This window comes from Gallus gallus, chromosome 11 (genome assembly GCF_016699485.2).
Source record: "Gallus gallus isolate bGalGal1 chromosome 11, bGalGal1.mat.broiler.GRCg7b, whole genome shotgun sequence".
NCBI lineage: Eukaryota > Metazoa > Chordata > Aves > Galliformes > Phasianidae > Gallus > Gallus gallus.
Genome location: NC_052542.1, coordinates 6,358,353 through 6,374,473, shown reverse-complemented (window position 1 = coordinate 6,374,473; position 16,121 = coordinate 6,358,353). Strand labels below are relative to the sequence as shown.

The following is a 16,121-nucleotide window of genomic DNA, read 5'->3' as shown; positions in this document are numbered from 1 at the left end:
TCAGATGGAAGCCAGTGCCTACTGACCATACTGAAAGGAAAACCTAGCAATTAGCACCCATTTTCATTAAGCTGCCATAAACCACACATACAAAACATTTCACCTCACATCTGACATCTTGAATGAGGGCTATAATTATAGGAGTAAATAAGGAGAAACGAAGGAGACCCAACTAATTTGAGAAAAGCCTCTTATAGGCTTTGTTACCTATAGCCGAGTCACCAATATGGTCCACAAATCCCAAATTAACTCCCACTCTGCACAGAAACTATTGCTACTGTTGCTGTTTGGAACCTCAGCCTGTGCAGAGCTGAACATGATCCAGGGCTTGTGGCAGCAGGGAGACAGCAGAACAGGGGAAATGTTGCAGGCACAAAGTGGCCCTGAGGGCAATGCTGGCCACCCAAGGACTCCGGGACAGCTCTGCACCCAGGAAGATGTGTCTGCTCCATGGAGCATGTGCCACGCCAAGCCACCAGATGCTGCTGCCACAGCAGAGGCCTCCTGCAGGCTGCTCTGTTGCTGAGTGCCACACAGCCTGCACAGAACGGGAAGGCAGCACCTCTTTATTCTCACATTAACGCTCAGTTTGAGAACGGTTCCCATACCACTGCCCAGTCTCTCGGAGCACCCTCATCAAGAGGAGGGCAGGGAAATGGTGTTAGCAGCTTCAAGAGTCAAAAACATTCTGACGATCTCGTTACCGTTCGAGATGTAAAAGACAGTAAAACATCAGCAGACGTGGCACACAGCTCTGGGACGTGACTGGTTACCTCCCCCTACCTTTGAACATGAGCCAATCGGCTGATTACATCTGCGTTACCACCACACATTACACAGCTACACACAAGCATGCTTTAAGACTCTCTTCATTCACATTTTCAGTGCGATACAAATGAGCACATTCCAGACACATGTTTAAGTGCTCTTGCTATCAAAGAGGGCAAAAGCTGCTTTGCATGTTCAATCTCTCTGCCATGGCAATGTACCACTTTCATCCTCCAGCTCTGACAGTACTTTCCAATTTCCTCCGAGAGGAGAAACACACACATTCCAGTTGAGACTGAAGTTTAAAATTCCTGTTAAAGCTGCTTTTATGTAATTAGATTGGAATGAATGTGCAACAGTGCCCACTGCAAAAAACTTCAAAGTGGTTATACTGGAGAAATCACAACCCACTTCAGTGTGCCCACAAGAAGGAGGAATGGCTCTCCAGAGGATAAGAGTATATTAGTCTCTGTATGTAATAGATTTTATTGACCATATGGAACTGATATAAAAATTGTGTTGCAGTGGGTAGTCTTGGATTGGAGACAGGAATGTGACATACAAAATACAGTTCCTGTAAAAAGCCTGGCAGCTTTCTGGCAGTTTTTGCAATCAGAAGAACCTAAAATATTTACCTGATTGAGTCACTGATGAGTCCCAGTTCAAAGCAAAATCCGAAGATTCGCCCTCTTCAACTGAAAAAGAACAAAAATATGTTGTGATTGCTATAAAGAACCAACTAAAAAGCGAAGTCATCAGAAAACTAGGTCCACGACAACAGTAAGTATTCCAACAGACCACTGTACCACCAAAGGAGAACTTACTGCTTTCTATAAAATAATTCATAAGGTAGAAATTCAGTGAAGAGTTTTTCCCTACATTCTAACCTAAGTGTGAGATTTCTGCCTGCAGTTTCTTCCTGGACAGGTTCATGTGAAATTTTAATAGAGGTTTAAATATCCCTAGCTAAAGATGCACATTTGAAATCGTGTATGTTCACAACAGCTTGCATGTATGAAATTGCCATTGCAAATGCAGAGCTCATTTTTGAAATTCACGCTGTAACAGATCACAGTAAAGAACTGCCCGATGAGGGGAAAATTGCCTGACTTATGTCATTAACAATAGTTTTTTTCCACGTTCAGGGTTTTAAAAGAGTACTATTATAACATTCAAGCAAGTTCCACAATATGGCAGTCATAAATAAGTGCATTTAAAGCTTGATGATATGAAAGCTGTCAGAGCCAGGTGCTCAGCACTCACAAGCGACATGTACACAGCCTGCCTGTTAGGAGTTATAAAATTTCCTCTCACTCTTACAAGTAAGGAAGAAATCAGCTGCCAACAGGAAGGCCAGCAATGAGCCCAATCCTGCTGGTACTGAGGCCGGTGGCAGCCCCACTGCTGCCAGGCTGTGTTTGGAAGCAGTAATTGCAGAAATTCATCTTAGTTGTAAAAGTTGATCGCCTATATCTGCGTACTATGTCACCACAACACCAAAAGAATTTAAATCGTTGGTCTTCATTTCCTGATGAAAAGTATGTATTCCTTGCACTGAACAACTTCTCACCCTTTAATATAAATGCTGCTGGATTTGAATACAAGTTCTAAATAGTTCTGCAAATGAAATCAAATCCGTATTGCAAAGCCTCAAACACAGGCGCTACTGACCGGGTGGGATCTGTGCGCCCAGCCCTGGAACCTGCTCCAGTGATTATTTGCATTGATTATTCACGTTTGCACCACAGGATCCTTGGTTTTATGCTTTTTCCCAATCCCTTCCCTTCCTTTGAAGAATTCCAGCGTAGTATAAACTTGTCTGTGAGGCTGGTGTCATTGACAACATTGACATTGGGAACAGAGGAGGTAGCTTACACAGGCAGGGCTTTGCCCAGTTTCAATGTCTCATCCAGACCACACAAGCAGCATGCATAGCACAGAAGGCACTGCACCGGCACGGAGGGCTGCAGGTTTACTAGTGGGGAAAATTTGCCATTTCTGCTGGAAGTCCTATTTCAGACACAGATATACTTTCGCCAAAGAAATCCATAGTAGCCTAGAGGCCGTGTGAGACCATTGCAGAGTGACAGAGTAAGAAAGGCCTGACGCCGTGGGCCTCCTGCAGCCACCACGGGCACAATGCACAGGGAGGCAGAGCCCATTGGATCACACCTCCTCCCCCACAGCGGCTCACCCGCCATTTTGTGCGCTGCGAACTGCCATCTTGTCTCCACGTTGACCCATCTTTAACAGGAAAACTCTGGATGTAAGTACCAAAAGTACAATTTCACTCACGTACAAATAAACCCATACATTAAAATCCATGTAAAGTTGGGAGGGTTTTGCCCCAAAACTAAATAATGCTTCATCTACCTAACTCAAAGCAAAGAAGTAGAAAGTTTTTAATTTTATTTTATCCTTGACTGTTATTTGGCTGGTTTGCTTGCATAGTTTTTCATATTACTGTTTTTATGCTGGATTTTTGTATTTCTTTATGTTTTCTAACAGAAGGAAGGGAGGAAAAAAAATACTCTGCTAAAAATATGCAAAGGCACAAAATTCAGTCATATCCAAGTTGCAATACGTGAGATGAGCACTGGTCATCGGTGATTCCAGCTGCACACTGCTGTTCACCTTGGCCAGACACTGTTCCCTACTTTATTTTCTTTAAAATGTGTTTTCAGGAAAAGGGAAGGATCGGTTGGGTGGATGGAGCAAAGCACTGAGATTTCAGGCTCTGTCACAGGCACGCTGCAAGACAGCAAGGAGGGTGCCCGGTCCCACTGTGCCTCTGCTCACCCTTCTTCCATGGGCCCAACCAGGAGCTGAGAGGTTTGCCTGTGGTTCCCAGCTCTCGCTGCTGAGAGCTGAGGCAGAACAGCCCCTTGTCCACAGTATCAGCCAGAGAGAAATTCTCTTCGGTTCATTTTTCTTTTAAAGGTTCAGATTCTTAGCATTTTGGCCATCATTCCTTGAAAGCTAGTTTGACTCAGGTGACCAGTTTGCATTAACACTCACTTTGTGGATGCTATTATCTAAGCAGCAGTAATGAGGAAAAAAGCCCACAAAGAAGTACAGAGCATCCACCATGATTACTTTCCACAATACACTGCACAGTAAAATAACTCCCATTTCACTAGCGGGAAAATATGCTTTCTGTGACACACCAGCCAATCGCAGTGACCAAAGCCAGGGAGCAGGACTGTGTTGTGTGGCTCCCCACAGAGCCCACAGGCGCAGCCCCGCAGCTCCGACGCCAGCAGGGCATGGGCACGGCACGGCCCCGCAGCTGGGAAACACCACGGGGAACTGGCACGGTGCGGGAGGGAAAGCGTTTCATCTTGAACACTGAAAAATGAAGCCACCCAAAGTCACTCATGCTAAATTTGGGCAGAACGTTCACAGACGCACTACACATGTTTTTCATTGGATGCTTCCTGTTTTCCTTCACAAACTCACCCCATTTTCTCCCCAAACTACGCTGCATGCCTGCATGATTGCAAAAACAGAAGTTGCTCTGTAATTATACTCCTACTGCCACCTCTACCTGCTCCCTCCATATGATCTTTTGAAGCGCTTTGGGCAGTTTCCCACTTTGCAGCATCAGTCCAGCTGGAGGGTGGATACTCAGTCCCAGGCCTCATCGACAAAATAGCACTGAGGTGCAAACAGCAAGGCAATCATGCCAAGCCCATCATGCAGGCAGTTAGGAAAAAAAGGGGGACCACAGCACCCACACCAGAGTCTGCTTCTGCTTCCATTACTCCCCAGCACTGTGGCTTTGCTATGCCTCCAGAGCAGGGAGGATGGGGGAGCCAAAGCAAAGGCAGCGTAGCTGAGGGGTGACATTGTGGCACAACACCCCTGCACACTCCAAATATTTGCCTTTGGCCTGCTTGTCTCAGATGCTCCCCAGGGATGCTGATTTAATTGCTAGGTCACGAGTGCTGCAGGCACAAAGATTTGGGTTTTTTATGCTCAGAGAAACTTCTGACAGGATATAACATCCACCTCCCCAAAAGTGAGAGCCACTATTTACCTGCACTCTACTTGTAGCCACAGTGCTTATTTAACACTTTATTGTTCCCAAGAAATAAGTTAATGTTATCAAAATGAGATGCTTCTGAAACAGATGTTGATTTCTAGATACAATCAGGTTTACTAGTGAGCAACAGCTCTCAGCAACTGAGATGGCATGCATGTGCTCCCTTACCCTGCCGCATGGGCTTTGTAGGCCATTTTAATCCTTCCCGTAATACAAGAACCCCCCGGTATGCTCACTAAACAGCCACGACTGCAGTGGTGCAGGGACCAGCCAGGAGACACACTGCCGGCTGGGGCCATGCCAAAAACCTGAGCTAAAGCACCCAGCCCACAGTCCGAGCGCAGACAGCACTGGTGCCGCTCTGGCTTGGAGGAGGAGGAGAGCACAAGATGCCCCCACTCCTACTCTACCTGCAGCACAGAACCCTGCCCAAGCAGGGCTGCCATAGCTGGTAGTGGAATGTAACAAGGAGGGAAAATGCTTGGAAATTGCTCCTTTGGAGAAGCCAGCTCACCTTACCTCCTGGCTCAGCTCAAAGCCTTCCCCACCTCCTGCTTAGGTGCTCCTGCTAGATTCTCCACCTGGGAACACCTGTGAGGCAGAAGTCTGCAAAACACGCAAATGCGCAAGGAGTGGGGAAGGAAAGCAGGATGAAAACCAGCTGAACTCGGTGCTGCTGTGGGCATAGAGTTGACCCAAGCCAGGAGCACAGTGCCACAGGGACACTCACCCATTCCATGTGGAAACAGAAGGGTTTGTGGGGCACAGGGAATGGTGTCAGTAAGTGTGTCTGGGTGCATCCTCCTTCCCTCACAGCTGGAAGGGATATGCCATGCCATTCCTCACCCTGCCCCAGGATCCACAAGTTCCCTGCTTTCAGAGCAGCTCAGTGGCTGTCCAGTCCTATCAGCCATCAGCGGTGCCTGACCAGCATTTTTCCTTTTAAAGAGAACCATTATCCACCAGTGATTTCATGGGCCAGAAAGCCAGGGAATAAGACATGGGGGTTTACTGACTCGGCTTATTTAGGTAGTTCAGAGTCTGGATTTGCACAAGTTCTCTAGCTGCTTTTCTCCAAAGTCAGTAACAGGGCTTGGCAGGGAGTGTGGTTTTTGCTGGCAAAGTCAGCCTTTTTGTGTGGAGGAGGGAGGAGTGGGGAAACCCAGGCTGCTGTGCTCAGTAGGTCAGGGGAAAAGAAAAAGGAAGAAGGATGAGACAAATGGCATGGCATTACAAAGGAAAACTGGGAAAGAAATGAAAAAAAAGATTTGGGAAAAGAAAGAGATGTGAAGATGATTAAGAAGAGCAAAACAAACAACAAAATAAGGTAGCACTAGCAGGTTTATGCAAAGAAGATCTAATTATGGGTGGCTTAATCCTCCAGGACATTAATATTCCATCGTAATGTGTCTAGTTTCCTCCTTTCCAGACATGGCAGGGAGGAAATGAGAATCACTTAGATACACTGTTTAATGAGCAAATGATGGACGATCACCAAATACAGCCTGCCTGATAAGTACCCATTAGCTTAAACCCGCGCCGTAAATCTGCGTGCAGCTAACAGGCCTGGGTCTTCAGACACCGCAGTGGAACTTGGTACAACTGCAGGCAGATAAGGGGAGCACCCAAAGGAGAGCCCTCTGGCCATGAGGCAGCAGCCTGCAGGACTCACGTAGTGGCTCACCATCACCCTTCCTGTGACCCACACGCCTCACTCACCAGCCCCAGAAAATCCATTCCCAGTGCTCACATTTAGATTTCGTTTCTAATTCACAGACTCCACTGCAGATATGCATTTCCCATCAAAATCTATTATGTAAATAAATACGAGTGCATAGTGTAATATAATGCAGCCAGTATTTCAGTTTACTCTCAGGATCAGCATCTTACATGCATAATACACCAAAGCCTATAGTTCTTAGAAGTGGACCAGGAGACACCTGCGTGGGTGTGTTACAGATTCAGGAGCACCTCTCACCCCAACCCCTCCACTGCTCCACTTGGCACTGAGGCAGATGGACGGAGCACGCCAGGCTGTGCTGCCCATGGTGGCAGGGTTGGGGCACAGGGCAGGGGCTGCAGGCAGCAAGCGCCAGCTGCCTACGGGCATGCTTCTTGCTCACTGTGTGCATTTCTAAGGCAACTGTCACCATAGTGTCTGCGCCTTCTTTCAGAAATAGATCTACTATGAGTAAACAGGCGTTTTACAGCTCAAGTGAAAGAAAACAGGTGAATCTGACGTCCCCCACGTTGCTCATAAAACCGCACACTTGACTTCAGCAACCAACAGTTTAAATGTTCTCGTTCCATCTGGAATGCTGTTGGAGGACAAAAACGTTTACGTGTTGAAATTGGAGTAATTCATTTGACAAAGCAGAGAAAGGGGGAATTAGCACACCTACAACTCACAGCCAGGTTCTTAATGCTGGGGCTGAACTTACAAGCTGTAGTTTCCCAAATGCAAAGAAATGGCCACAATGAAGTGAAGTTTTGGAATGAAACTGGAGCACTGCAAAGCTCAAAAACATTGGGCTTCACAATGAGGGGTGCAGAGCCTCACCACGCCAGAGCTATTGCGTGTTTTGCTTCCCTAGGAAAGAAAAAATAGACAGGAAAGTGCACTGTTTTTACATTTGGGCTATAAAGTTTCTCTATAAACAAAACACCTAATAAAACAATTTACATGGGCTGGCCCTGTCTTGAGGCAGCCTAATGAGGACACCGAGGGTTCACATCTAACACAAACTGATGGTGCAAAGAAAGAGGAGCATTTTGAAATTGGTTTACAAGCACTTTTATACAGCAACAGGAACCAACACAGGGAAGAACAGAAGTGGCTACAAGGACCTGCAGCTGAGCGGCGGGCTGCAACCCCTTACCCCACCTCCTGCCCTGGAGGCAGCAGACCACATGCATCAGGAGCAGCCTGCTCCCCATTGCTGCCGATCACAACTGCCATCACAACAGCCCATCACAACTACCTCCTCGCCCTGCCGCTGGCCCAAGCATGCTGTGCAGCATCATGCCCACACCCTCCCCAGCACCACGTTCAGCACTGGGGATGCTCGTCAGAGCTGGAAGAAAACCTTCAGCCAGATTTCTACACCTCAGCCTCAAGAAATACACTGATTTTTACTGCCACTCCTTCGAACTTGGGCATTTTTTAACTAGTCAGCTCTGTTTCCAGAGCAGGTAGCACAGGAAAAGGAAGAGAGAAGGCTTTTCCTGACCAGCCACGTTAACGAGAGCTGCGAGGGCTTGGAAAGACCCATCTGGTGAGTGGTGTTATTTCCCCTTACACTCCTCTGTGGTGCCGGTCCCAGTCAGAAGGAAACAAGTTCCCAAAGCAGAACCGTGCCAGCGCTGGGACCAGCTGGGGCCAGCTGCCCTGGGAGGTGCGGGCTGGGCCACAGGTAGGAGCTTGGTGCTCAGCATCGGCTCGCTGGGGCTCTGGCATGCAGGCGTGTGCGTGCGTGTGTGTGTGGCAACACTCCCCAGGCGCTCTCATTTTAATGCTGCTTTCTCCCCAGATGAAAATATACATATTCTTATTAAGAAAAAAAAATGTGCAAAGTATAAATTTGCATCTGTGATCATTTCTGGTTCATAAATTGTATTTTAATAATAAAACAATATACCCTTCTGAACTGCCGGTTCGATGCTAACAGGAAGGTCAGTCTTTCTTGTGTACAAGCCTTAATATTTTAATGAAGGAACATACAGTGGGTATATATTAAACACCATAGGGTGAAATATAGACAAAGGGCACATAAAAGCAGCTCCAAAAGCTCATACACAGGGAATCCAGCACCTCCCTCGCCATGAGAAGAATGCCTGGGAGCCCATGGAAGTGCTCCACGCACGGAGCCCCTGCGGGCCGGTATCGCCCAGGTTGGGAGGAGCTCTCCACCAGAGATTTGTCCCCATGGAAGACAGCATTGGTTGGCTGTGTTATGGTGAAAGAAATGAGGGAGGGAAAGTTTTATACATCGCATATATCCCTTTGTAGCATCAAGTTTAATTTGAAGAAAAATCAACGCGGCTTCCATAAAGTGGAAACTAATATTTTTTATGACCCCTTAACAACCTGTCCTTAGTGCTAACATACCATAAATAAATTTCAATATCTTGTTATACACACTTTTTTTTTTTTAAACAAGACTGAAAGGAGAACACAGTTCTTATTGAGAACTGGCACATGTACAAAGGGGAGAAAGCTGGCTTTTAAAACTTCATACTCTTTTCTGTTGATACTAATCTTACAACCTTTCCACCAAAATGAAACATAGAGTTTCCAAATATTTTATAATTCTGAATGGATTTCCCCCGTGTAACAGTAATAATATTTTTACAGCTAAAAGATCCACTGATTTAATAAGTATGATTTGTGTATTTAGAAAATTCATTAGAGCAGACATTTCCCGACATTTTCAGATTTATTTATTTATTTAGCCTAATTTGGGTACGCTACTTCAAAAGAACGCTTAGAGCTTCCCAGTTCCTTAGTCACTCACTAATAACATCTAATAATTAATAAAGACATGTAAATTCTTAACTCCCAGAACTATTCCAAACTTACTATCTGTACGCTTCATGTCATGTCTCACTTATAGATATCTGCATTACTTTGTTTCATAAAATGCTGAAGGGACACGTACTTATCTCGCTCTGCACTGTGGGTGAACATCCAGGCGTGCCACAGCCAGCAGAGCTGGAGCCTGAGCAAAGCTCTGAATTCGGCCGTGTTACTGCAGGCAGCCCCTCCTGCAAACGTGTGTGTATGGAAACGTACGCACCTGTTGTGCTACCAGCACCACGTACTTCCTCATTCCTTGCACAGGGTAAGTGCTACCGCAGCCCCCCATGCTCCCACCCACGTGCCGGTGGGCAGGGCAAGCTCCAGGAGGGACCTTCACACCATGTAGGAGCTGCTCGGCCTCAGCCACACCACCCACGTGCTATCAGCACTGCTTTCATCGCAAATCCAAAACAGAGCTACCAGGAAGAAAATGAACAATGAACAAAATCAGGACAGGAGAGATCTGGCTGAGAAGTGAGCACAAAGCTCCAGGCATCAACTCTGAAAGCATCTGTCAGAACAGAGGGAGGGCAGCAGCAAACACCCTCGTCTCCGTCCTTATAGCCCCTTCCGTGCCTCCTCCAGGACTATTAAAATCCCAATTCTATGGACAAGGACTGTGGGGAATAACAGCAGCTCAGCCCATCCTTACTTGGAGGCAAATTATATTGTGTCTACTCCTCTCTGACAAGTGCTCTTGTCAGTGCTTTGTGTTCTGTAACATTTCTTTGTCATATTTATTTACTTGTTTTGATTTCTGGTCCTCCGTCAGGAGGAAGGCTGCCAAGAACATAAGTCCTGTCTCCTAGAAGTCCTGTTGAGCCTGGGAAGCAGGGTGTGGACATTTCCAAACATGGCTCCAGCAGTACTTTGACAAAAGCTTCCCTAAAGGAATATAACTTGCATGGAGTTTTGCATTTGAAGTTTGGTGGACTAAATGTACAGAACCGGAAAAAAGAATGAGAAAAGTCTCACTGTCCAAAGTGAAAGGTACCACTATGAAATGACACTCAGAAGGAGCTCCCCACCTCAGGAATTCATACGGGTACAAGGCTATTCTCACATGGACAGACGGGAATCGTGCTGGTAACTGTGGTGTGCAAGACAAGCTGCCCCAGACTTCTACTGTTTCTATCACAGCCTCTCATAGTCTGCAAGTCTCTTAAAGCGAAACTGAAAAGGAAAAATATGCACAAAAGCTCCTACCTCTCAAAACTTTCTTCCAGTCTGACCACTAGAAAAAATGTTCTGATAATTAATTTACACTTGAGTCAATCAGGGTTACTTAGCTGAACTAATGCTTTTTCCCAGGAAAATTTCACCCATAGCCAACGGGTCAGTGAAGCAGAGTTCCTCTACAAATTTGAATACGAATACATTTCCTATCTGTCCTTGTATTTTTTCCCTGTTAATGAGATTTCTCTGTTCTCTTGATCTTCTGTTTGAGTTGCACAATCTTATGGAAATCCTACAGCCATCTCTATGCTCTGCCCATGCTTATTCCTGCTTCTCAACATAGTCATACTTTGGCCATGCATACAGAAACGACTCCGAGTCACACTGACAAAAGAGCTCTTTAAATAATAATATTGCAGAGAGAGGATTGCCTACCTACATCCCTTCTGTAAGCATTATGGACATCACAGTGTTCTGGGAAACCATCACTTCGTATTAGTGCTGACTGGTTTCAGGGATGGGCTGTTAAGGTGAGCATCAGTCAAGTGGATGTAAAACTTCCCATTGATCAGAAAGCCGACCTCATAATCAATAGCGGTGCAGACATCCTTCTCTCTCCATCATGCAAGTCATTTGTCTGAAAATGGGAAGTCTTTCTTTTTTGCTAGGACAAGGTTTTGTGACAGTTTCCATGGCAGATTCAAACATTTATTGTAGATAAGTGAAATAATCACCATAATTTGACCACACTCGGGAAGTGAGATCGCCAACATCCAGCCTTCCAGCCACCACTCAAGTAATTTCTGTTATTCAAGATTCAGGGGAATGAGGTAGTGCATACGGCACTTGAGGCTGGACATTTCTGTTTGGCTTTCCACCACGCAGGATACCCGAAAAAGTCACCTTCCACATCTACGCCACTTGAAAATCACCATCCACAACTGGCTTCAGATGCAATAACACTATTAGCTGCAGATTTGTCCCTGATAGCATGTGTGCTGACATAGCTGGGTTTTTAATGCTGCATTTCTCAAAGATGGCTAATTAGCTTTATTTAAACTTTAGCTGGAAACAACACCAACGCATATTCCTTGATATCTGTTACTGTTGTACTGCCATCAAGACACCGGCTGTAGGCTAGCAATCAGTGAAACAAAAATCACAACCAAACTTCTGGCAGCCAAAGCCATTTTCAAAATCAAAGTAAGAGAGCTTTTAATAACTCAGAAATAGTGTGATATGTTTTGAACAACAGCATTTCATTTCAGTAAGTTTATATTGTAGTATATGTCTTCTTGAACTAAGAGATCATTTGTTTAAATTGCTTGATTATACATAATGATCCTTCTCTTATAAAAGAAGATTCAACATTGCCACTGGGGAAGAGGGTGGAAAAAACGCAGAGAATTTAACAAGAAAAAAAGAAATAGCTTACAACTCTTGCAGTAAAAAAAAAAAAAACATTAGGAGAATTTTCACTCGACTGTTTAAAAAAATCTAGAAACATCTTGGTCTACCACAGCTATTAACACCAACTCTTCATTCACAGAGAATAACGTATAGCTTTGATCAGAATATAGAATATCCACATGCTCACAAAACATTTGATTTTCACAGGATCACGGGGGTTGGAAGGGACCTCAGGAGGTCATCCAGTTCAGTCCTCTGACACTGGGCACTGCTTGGCCCCATCCACACTATACTACCACCCATTACGTGTTTTTAAGCATTTATAAGATCCCCCCTCAGTCTTCTCTTCTCCAGGCTGAGCAGTCCCAAGTCTCTCAGCCTTTCTTCATAAAGAGCTCCAGGCTTCTCATCACCTTTGTGGTCCACTGCTGAACTCTCTCTAGAAGTTCCCTGCTCCCCAGAATATCACTGGCCTTCTTGGCCTTATAGAATCATAGAATCATACAACCATGTGATTCTATGATTCTATAAGGTCACACTGCTGGCTCATGGTCACCCTGTTGTCTGCCAGGACACCCAGGTCCTTCTCTGCAGAGCTCCTTTCCAGCAGGTAAGACCCTAACCTGTACTGATGCATGTGGCTATTCCTTCCCAGGTGTAGGACTCTACATTTGCTTTGTTGATCCTCATAAGATCCCTCTCTGGCCAACTCTCCATTTTGTCCAGGTCTCAATGAATGGCAGCACAGCCTTCTAATGTATCAAATGCTCCTTCCAACTTCACATCATCAGTAAACTTGCTGAAGGTGCATTCTATCCCTTCATCCAGATCGCTGATTAAGTTGTTGAACAAGACCAGACGCACTACCAACCGCTGGGGAATGCTGCTAGCTACAGGCCTCCAACTAGACTCTGTGTCACTGATCACAACCTTCTGAACATATTCCACTTATTTAACATTGAATTAGTCTCCAAAAATTTATGCCATCACCTCCTAACACTCTACATTTTCCTAAATCTTGGAGTCCTATTCACACTGCAAGTCAGATTGTTTTATTTTTAACGTAATAGGGTTTGGATATAATTTATTTCAAATCTGCCAGAAAGGGTATCATTTCAAAGTAGTCTTTTACGGTCTTAGGGCTTGAAAACAAAAATTTAACTTTAATAAAATTTGAGAGCTAAAAGAATGAAATAATTTATCAGTGAGAGAACAGCTTACATATACATGACAAAAGTTTGCTGAAAGAGTCCCACAGGGCAGATGGGAAAAATAAGAGCTTACCTATATGCCAGGTTTTTATTCTGTAACTTCTAAGAGGAAAAGCACGTGATTTTCTCTCTCTACACTTAACTGAGCTAATTGCTGGAAGAAAACATGTGCCCTGATCCCACATGAGATGCTGGCATAGAGTAATGTGTTGGTAGAGGGGAAATTGTTCACCAGGAGCAGCTCTTGGCTGCCCACACACAACTCGCTCAACCCAGCTCCCATCAGTACCCAGGGAATCCTCACGCTGCCCCAGGAAGCCTCACAGTCCCACACAGCTGGGAGCTGTGGGGTGCGTCTTTCAAGGGAAAAGGGAAGGAGAACCATAAGAGGAGAGCACCAAGCTTTTGGATGTAAGTCTTGATGACCTAAATACATAAAGCAAAGGAGAAAGCCGTATCCTTCATAACATCCCTTCCTCTACTCATTCCTATGGGATCTTACCAGCTCCTGAGCATCACTCACTGTCTGTTGATGTGCCTTACACAAGGTGAGAGCAGGACAAAGGTGCTCAATGGCTGCAGCCAAAGTGTGCGTAGAAGTGGCAAACCAATTTTAGTTGCCAAAGTTGTCATGGCATCTTAAATTAACAGGCTTGTCATTACAGCCACATAAATCCAAAACAGTGGAATTTCTTGTGCTAAATGCGTAGTGCATTTTTGTAGTGCATGCAGCTCAGTGTTCACTCCTACCAGGCACTCAGAAACATGGTGTACTTACAGGTTGAGTTGTGCTGTAGAAGGTGACACTGATTCATACATAAATGCTTCAATTCATTGTAATATTTCAGACATGCTATATATGTATGCACGTGTATATATGCATAACAGCAAACTTCATAATACAGAGCATCTAGTTTGGGGATGTTACTTTTTCCTGTCTGGCAATCAGGTTTTGCACTGCTGGCTGACTCTTTCCATAAATTCCAGCCTCTTTTTGGCTCCCCAGAGCACTCTTCTCAGAGCAGCGGCTGCCGAGCTGGGACGGATGGTCCCACTGCAAGCACAGCTGCAGCTGGTACAACACCTGGCCCAACCCTACTGCAGAGCCAGGCTTTGGCAAAAAGGGGTCTGAAAACAAAAATATTGCTCTTTCTGAGCTGCAGTGCTGTTTCCAACAATTCCCTGCTCCATCCTGAAACTGCTATACATTTATATTTTTAATTCAAGATACAAAAATAAATACCATGAATACAAACAGTCACATTGTAATCCAAAATACATCCCCTCCAGTTTCTCTCCAGCACCCAGTCCTTCCAGCACCAAAACCAAACTGCTCCAGACCCCATATATGTGGAGGCTCACCCAGACTCCCCACACCACAAAAGCAACTACTGAGAACCAGCCCCAGCAGCAGCCATGAGCACAGGGCAGCCACAAGCACCCGGTGAGCAGCAGGGCATGGGGAAGGCAGGAGCATGGGGCAGTTGAGAGATGCTGGTACATGTGCAGCAGGCTGGGGAAATACCATTTGAGAAATAATTAACTGGGCTGTGAAACACTGCCATCATTTCCAGTATTAAAATGTAATCTTGCATATTAAAACAAATTCACCAAAATCCAATCAATAACTCAGTGTCCTCTGAATTTCCTCCAGATAGCTAATTTAATTAATCTTTTTGTTCTCTTGGATATAGATTTTAGATTTGCATTTTGCCATCAGAAAATAGCTTCTGCAATACTACAGGATTTCCACAAAGCCAATACATTTTTACAAGGATTGGATTTTATTCCCTTGGCTGAAATTCTGATCGTTTAGCAGCAAGAATGTTGCTGCAGCACACAGGATGTCACTCAGGATGTGACAGTTTCCTCTTGTTTTAAACTACTTTAAAAAAAAAAAGAAATCCTTCTCAAATTAGAAACAAAGTATTGCATTTGATCAGCAGCAGCAGAGATTGCAGCGCACTGGGCCCAGTTCAGTTACCTGTGAGTTGTGCTTTTTCACTTAGACGAAAATTAAGTGGAAATCAAATGCAGTGCAGCAGAGTGGCTTCCCTAAGATGCAGTTAATGTGTTCCGTCCACTGCTGTATTCGTGCCACTCCTCCCCACGTGCCTTGGCCCCACACCACTCCATGCCCAGGCCCACGGCCCCCATGGCACAGGACCCACAGCAGCTGGCAGCAGGGGATGGGCTCTGCTGGGGCTGCTGAGCACTGGCTGGAGGAACAGCCTGCCACCAAACTCCTTGCTGAGGGCATATTTTGTCAGCCTGAACGTGATAAAACATCCCCCTTCATTGAGCTACACTGGCTTCACTGATGCTTCATTGTTTTGCAAAGCCGAATACGTGCAAGTAGAAGAACCCAGTAATGCAGAAGTACAGATTACAAATGAAATTTTGTGGGAATATTTGAAAAGTTCAAGGCAGACTGCATTTTTCAAAGGTATTTCCAATGCAAGTTTCCAGCAGACCCTAAATCAGACGCATTTTCTCAACCTGTGCAATGCTGGTCACTTAACTTGAGAGGGTCACATCCCCTTTTGCTTCAAAACTCCCTAATCCCCAACTCTTCTATGTTTGTCTTGGTAGAACTGTGCTTGAATAACCCATTTGTTGGGCTAACATAACATTTTGCTTGGCTTGCAGGCTGTATCTGGGTAAACGCACATTTCCTCATCTCATTTTTTGATCGTTTTCTTCTGCAGGCATTTAATTGGACTCACAAAGATGTTTGCAGAAGTTTAAATGAGGCATAGTTAGAGCTTTCAAAAATACGTATAATTACCCACACCTACAATTTCTAAAGAAGAAATAAGGCTACATAAGCAATGATCCTGAAGGGCTCAGTGGGATATTTGCAAAGTTTCAGTTAAACATCGGTGGCAGCATATTTGGAGCTTACAGCAGATAAAGAGACATTCACAGAAGC

The 16,121-nt window shown here is 45.0% G+C and overlaps 1 protein-coding gene across 5 annotated transcripts in view; it reads right to left on the bottom strand.

The window, feature by feature from the left end:
* ZNF423 (zinc finger protein 423) overlaps nt 1-16,121 on the bottom strand; it is a 234,758-nt gene that overhangs the window by 163,714 nt on the left and 54,923 nt on the right. For all 5 annotated transcript variants that reach the window (XR_005862958.2, XM_046899701.1, XM_046899702.1 and 2 more), the window contains one exon: nt 1,404-1,463. Coding sequence is in view for 2 of the 5 variants with exons in the window: in XM_004944184.5 (XP_004944241.2) it covers nt 1,404-1,463 (60 nt within the window). In the remaining 3 variants the exon portion in view is untranslated. The remainder of the gene's footprint in view (nt 1-1,403; nt 1,464-16,121) is intronic.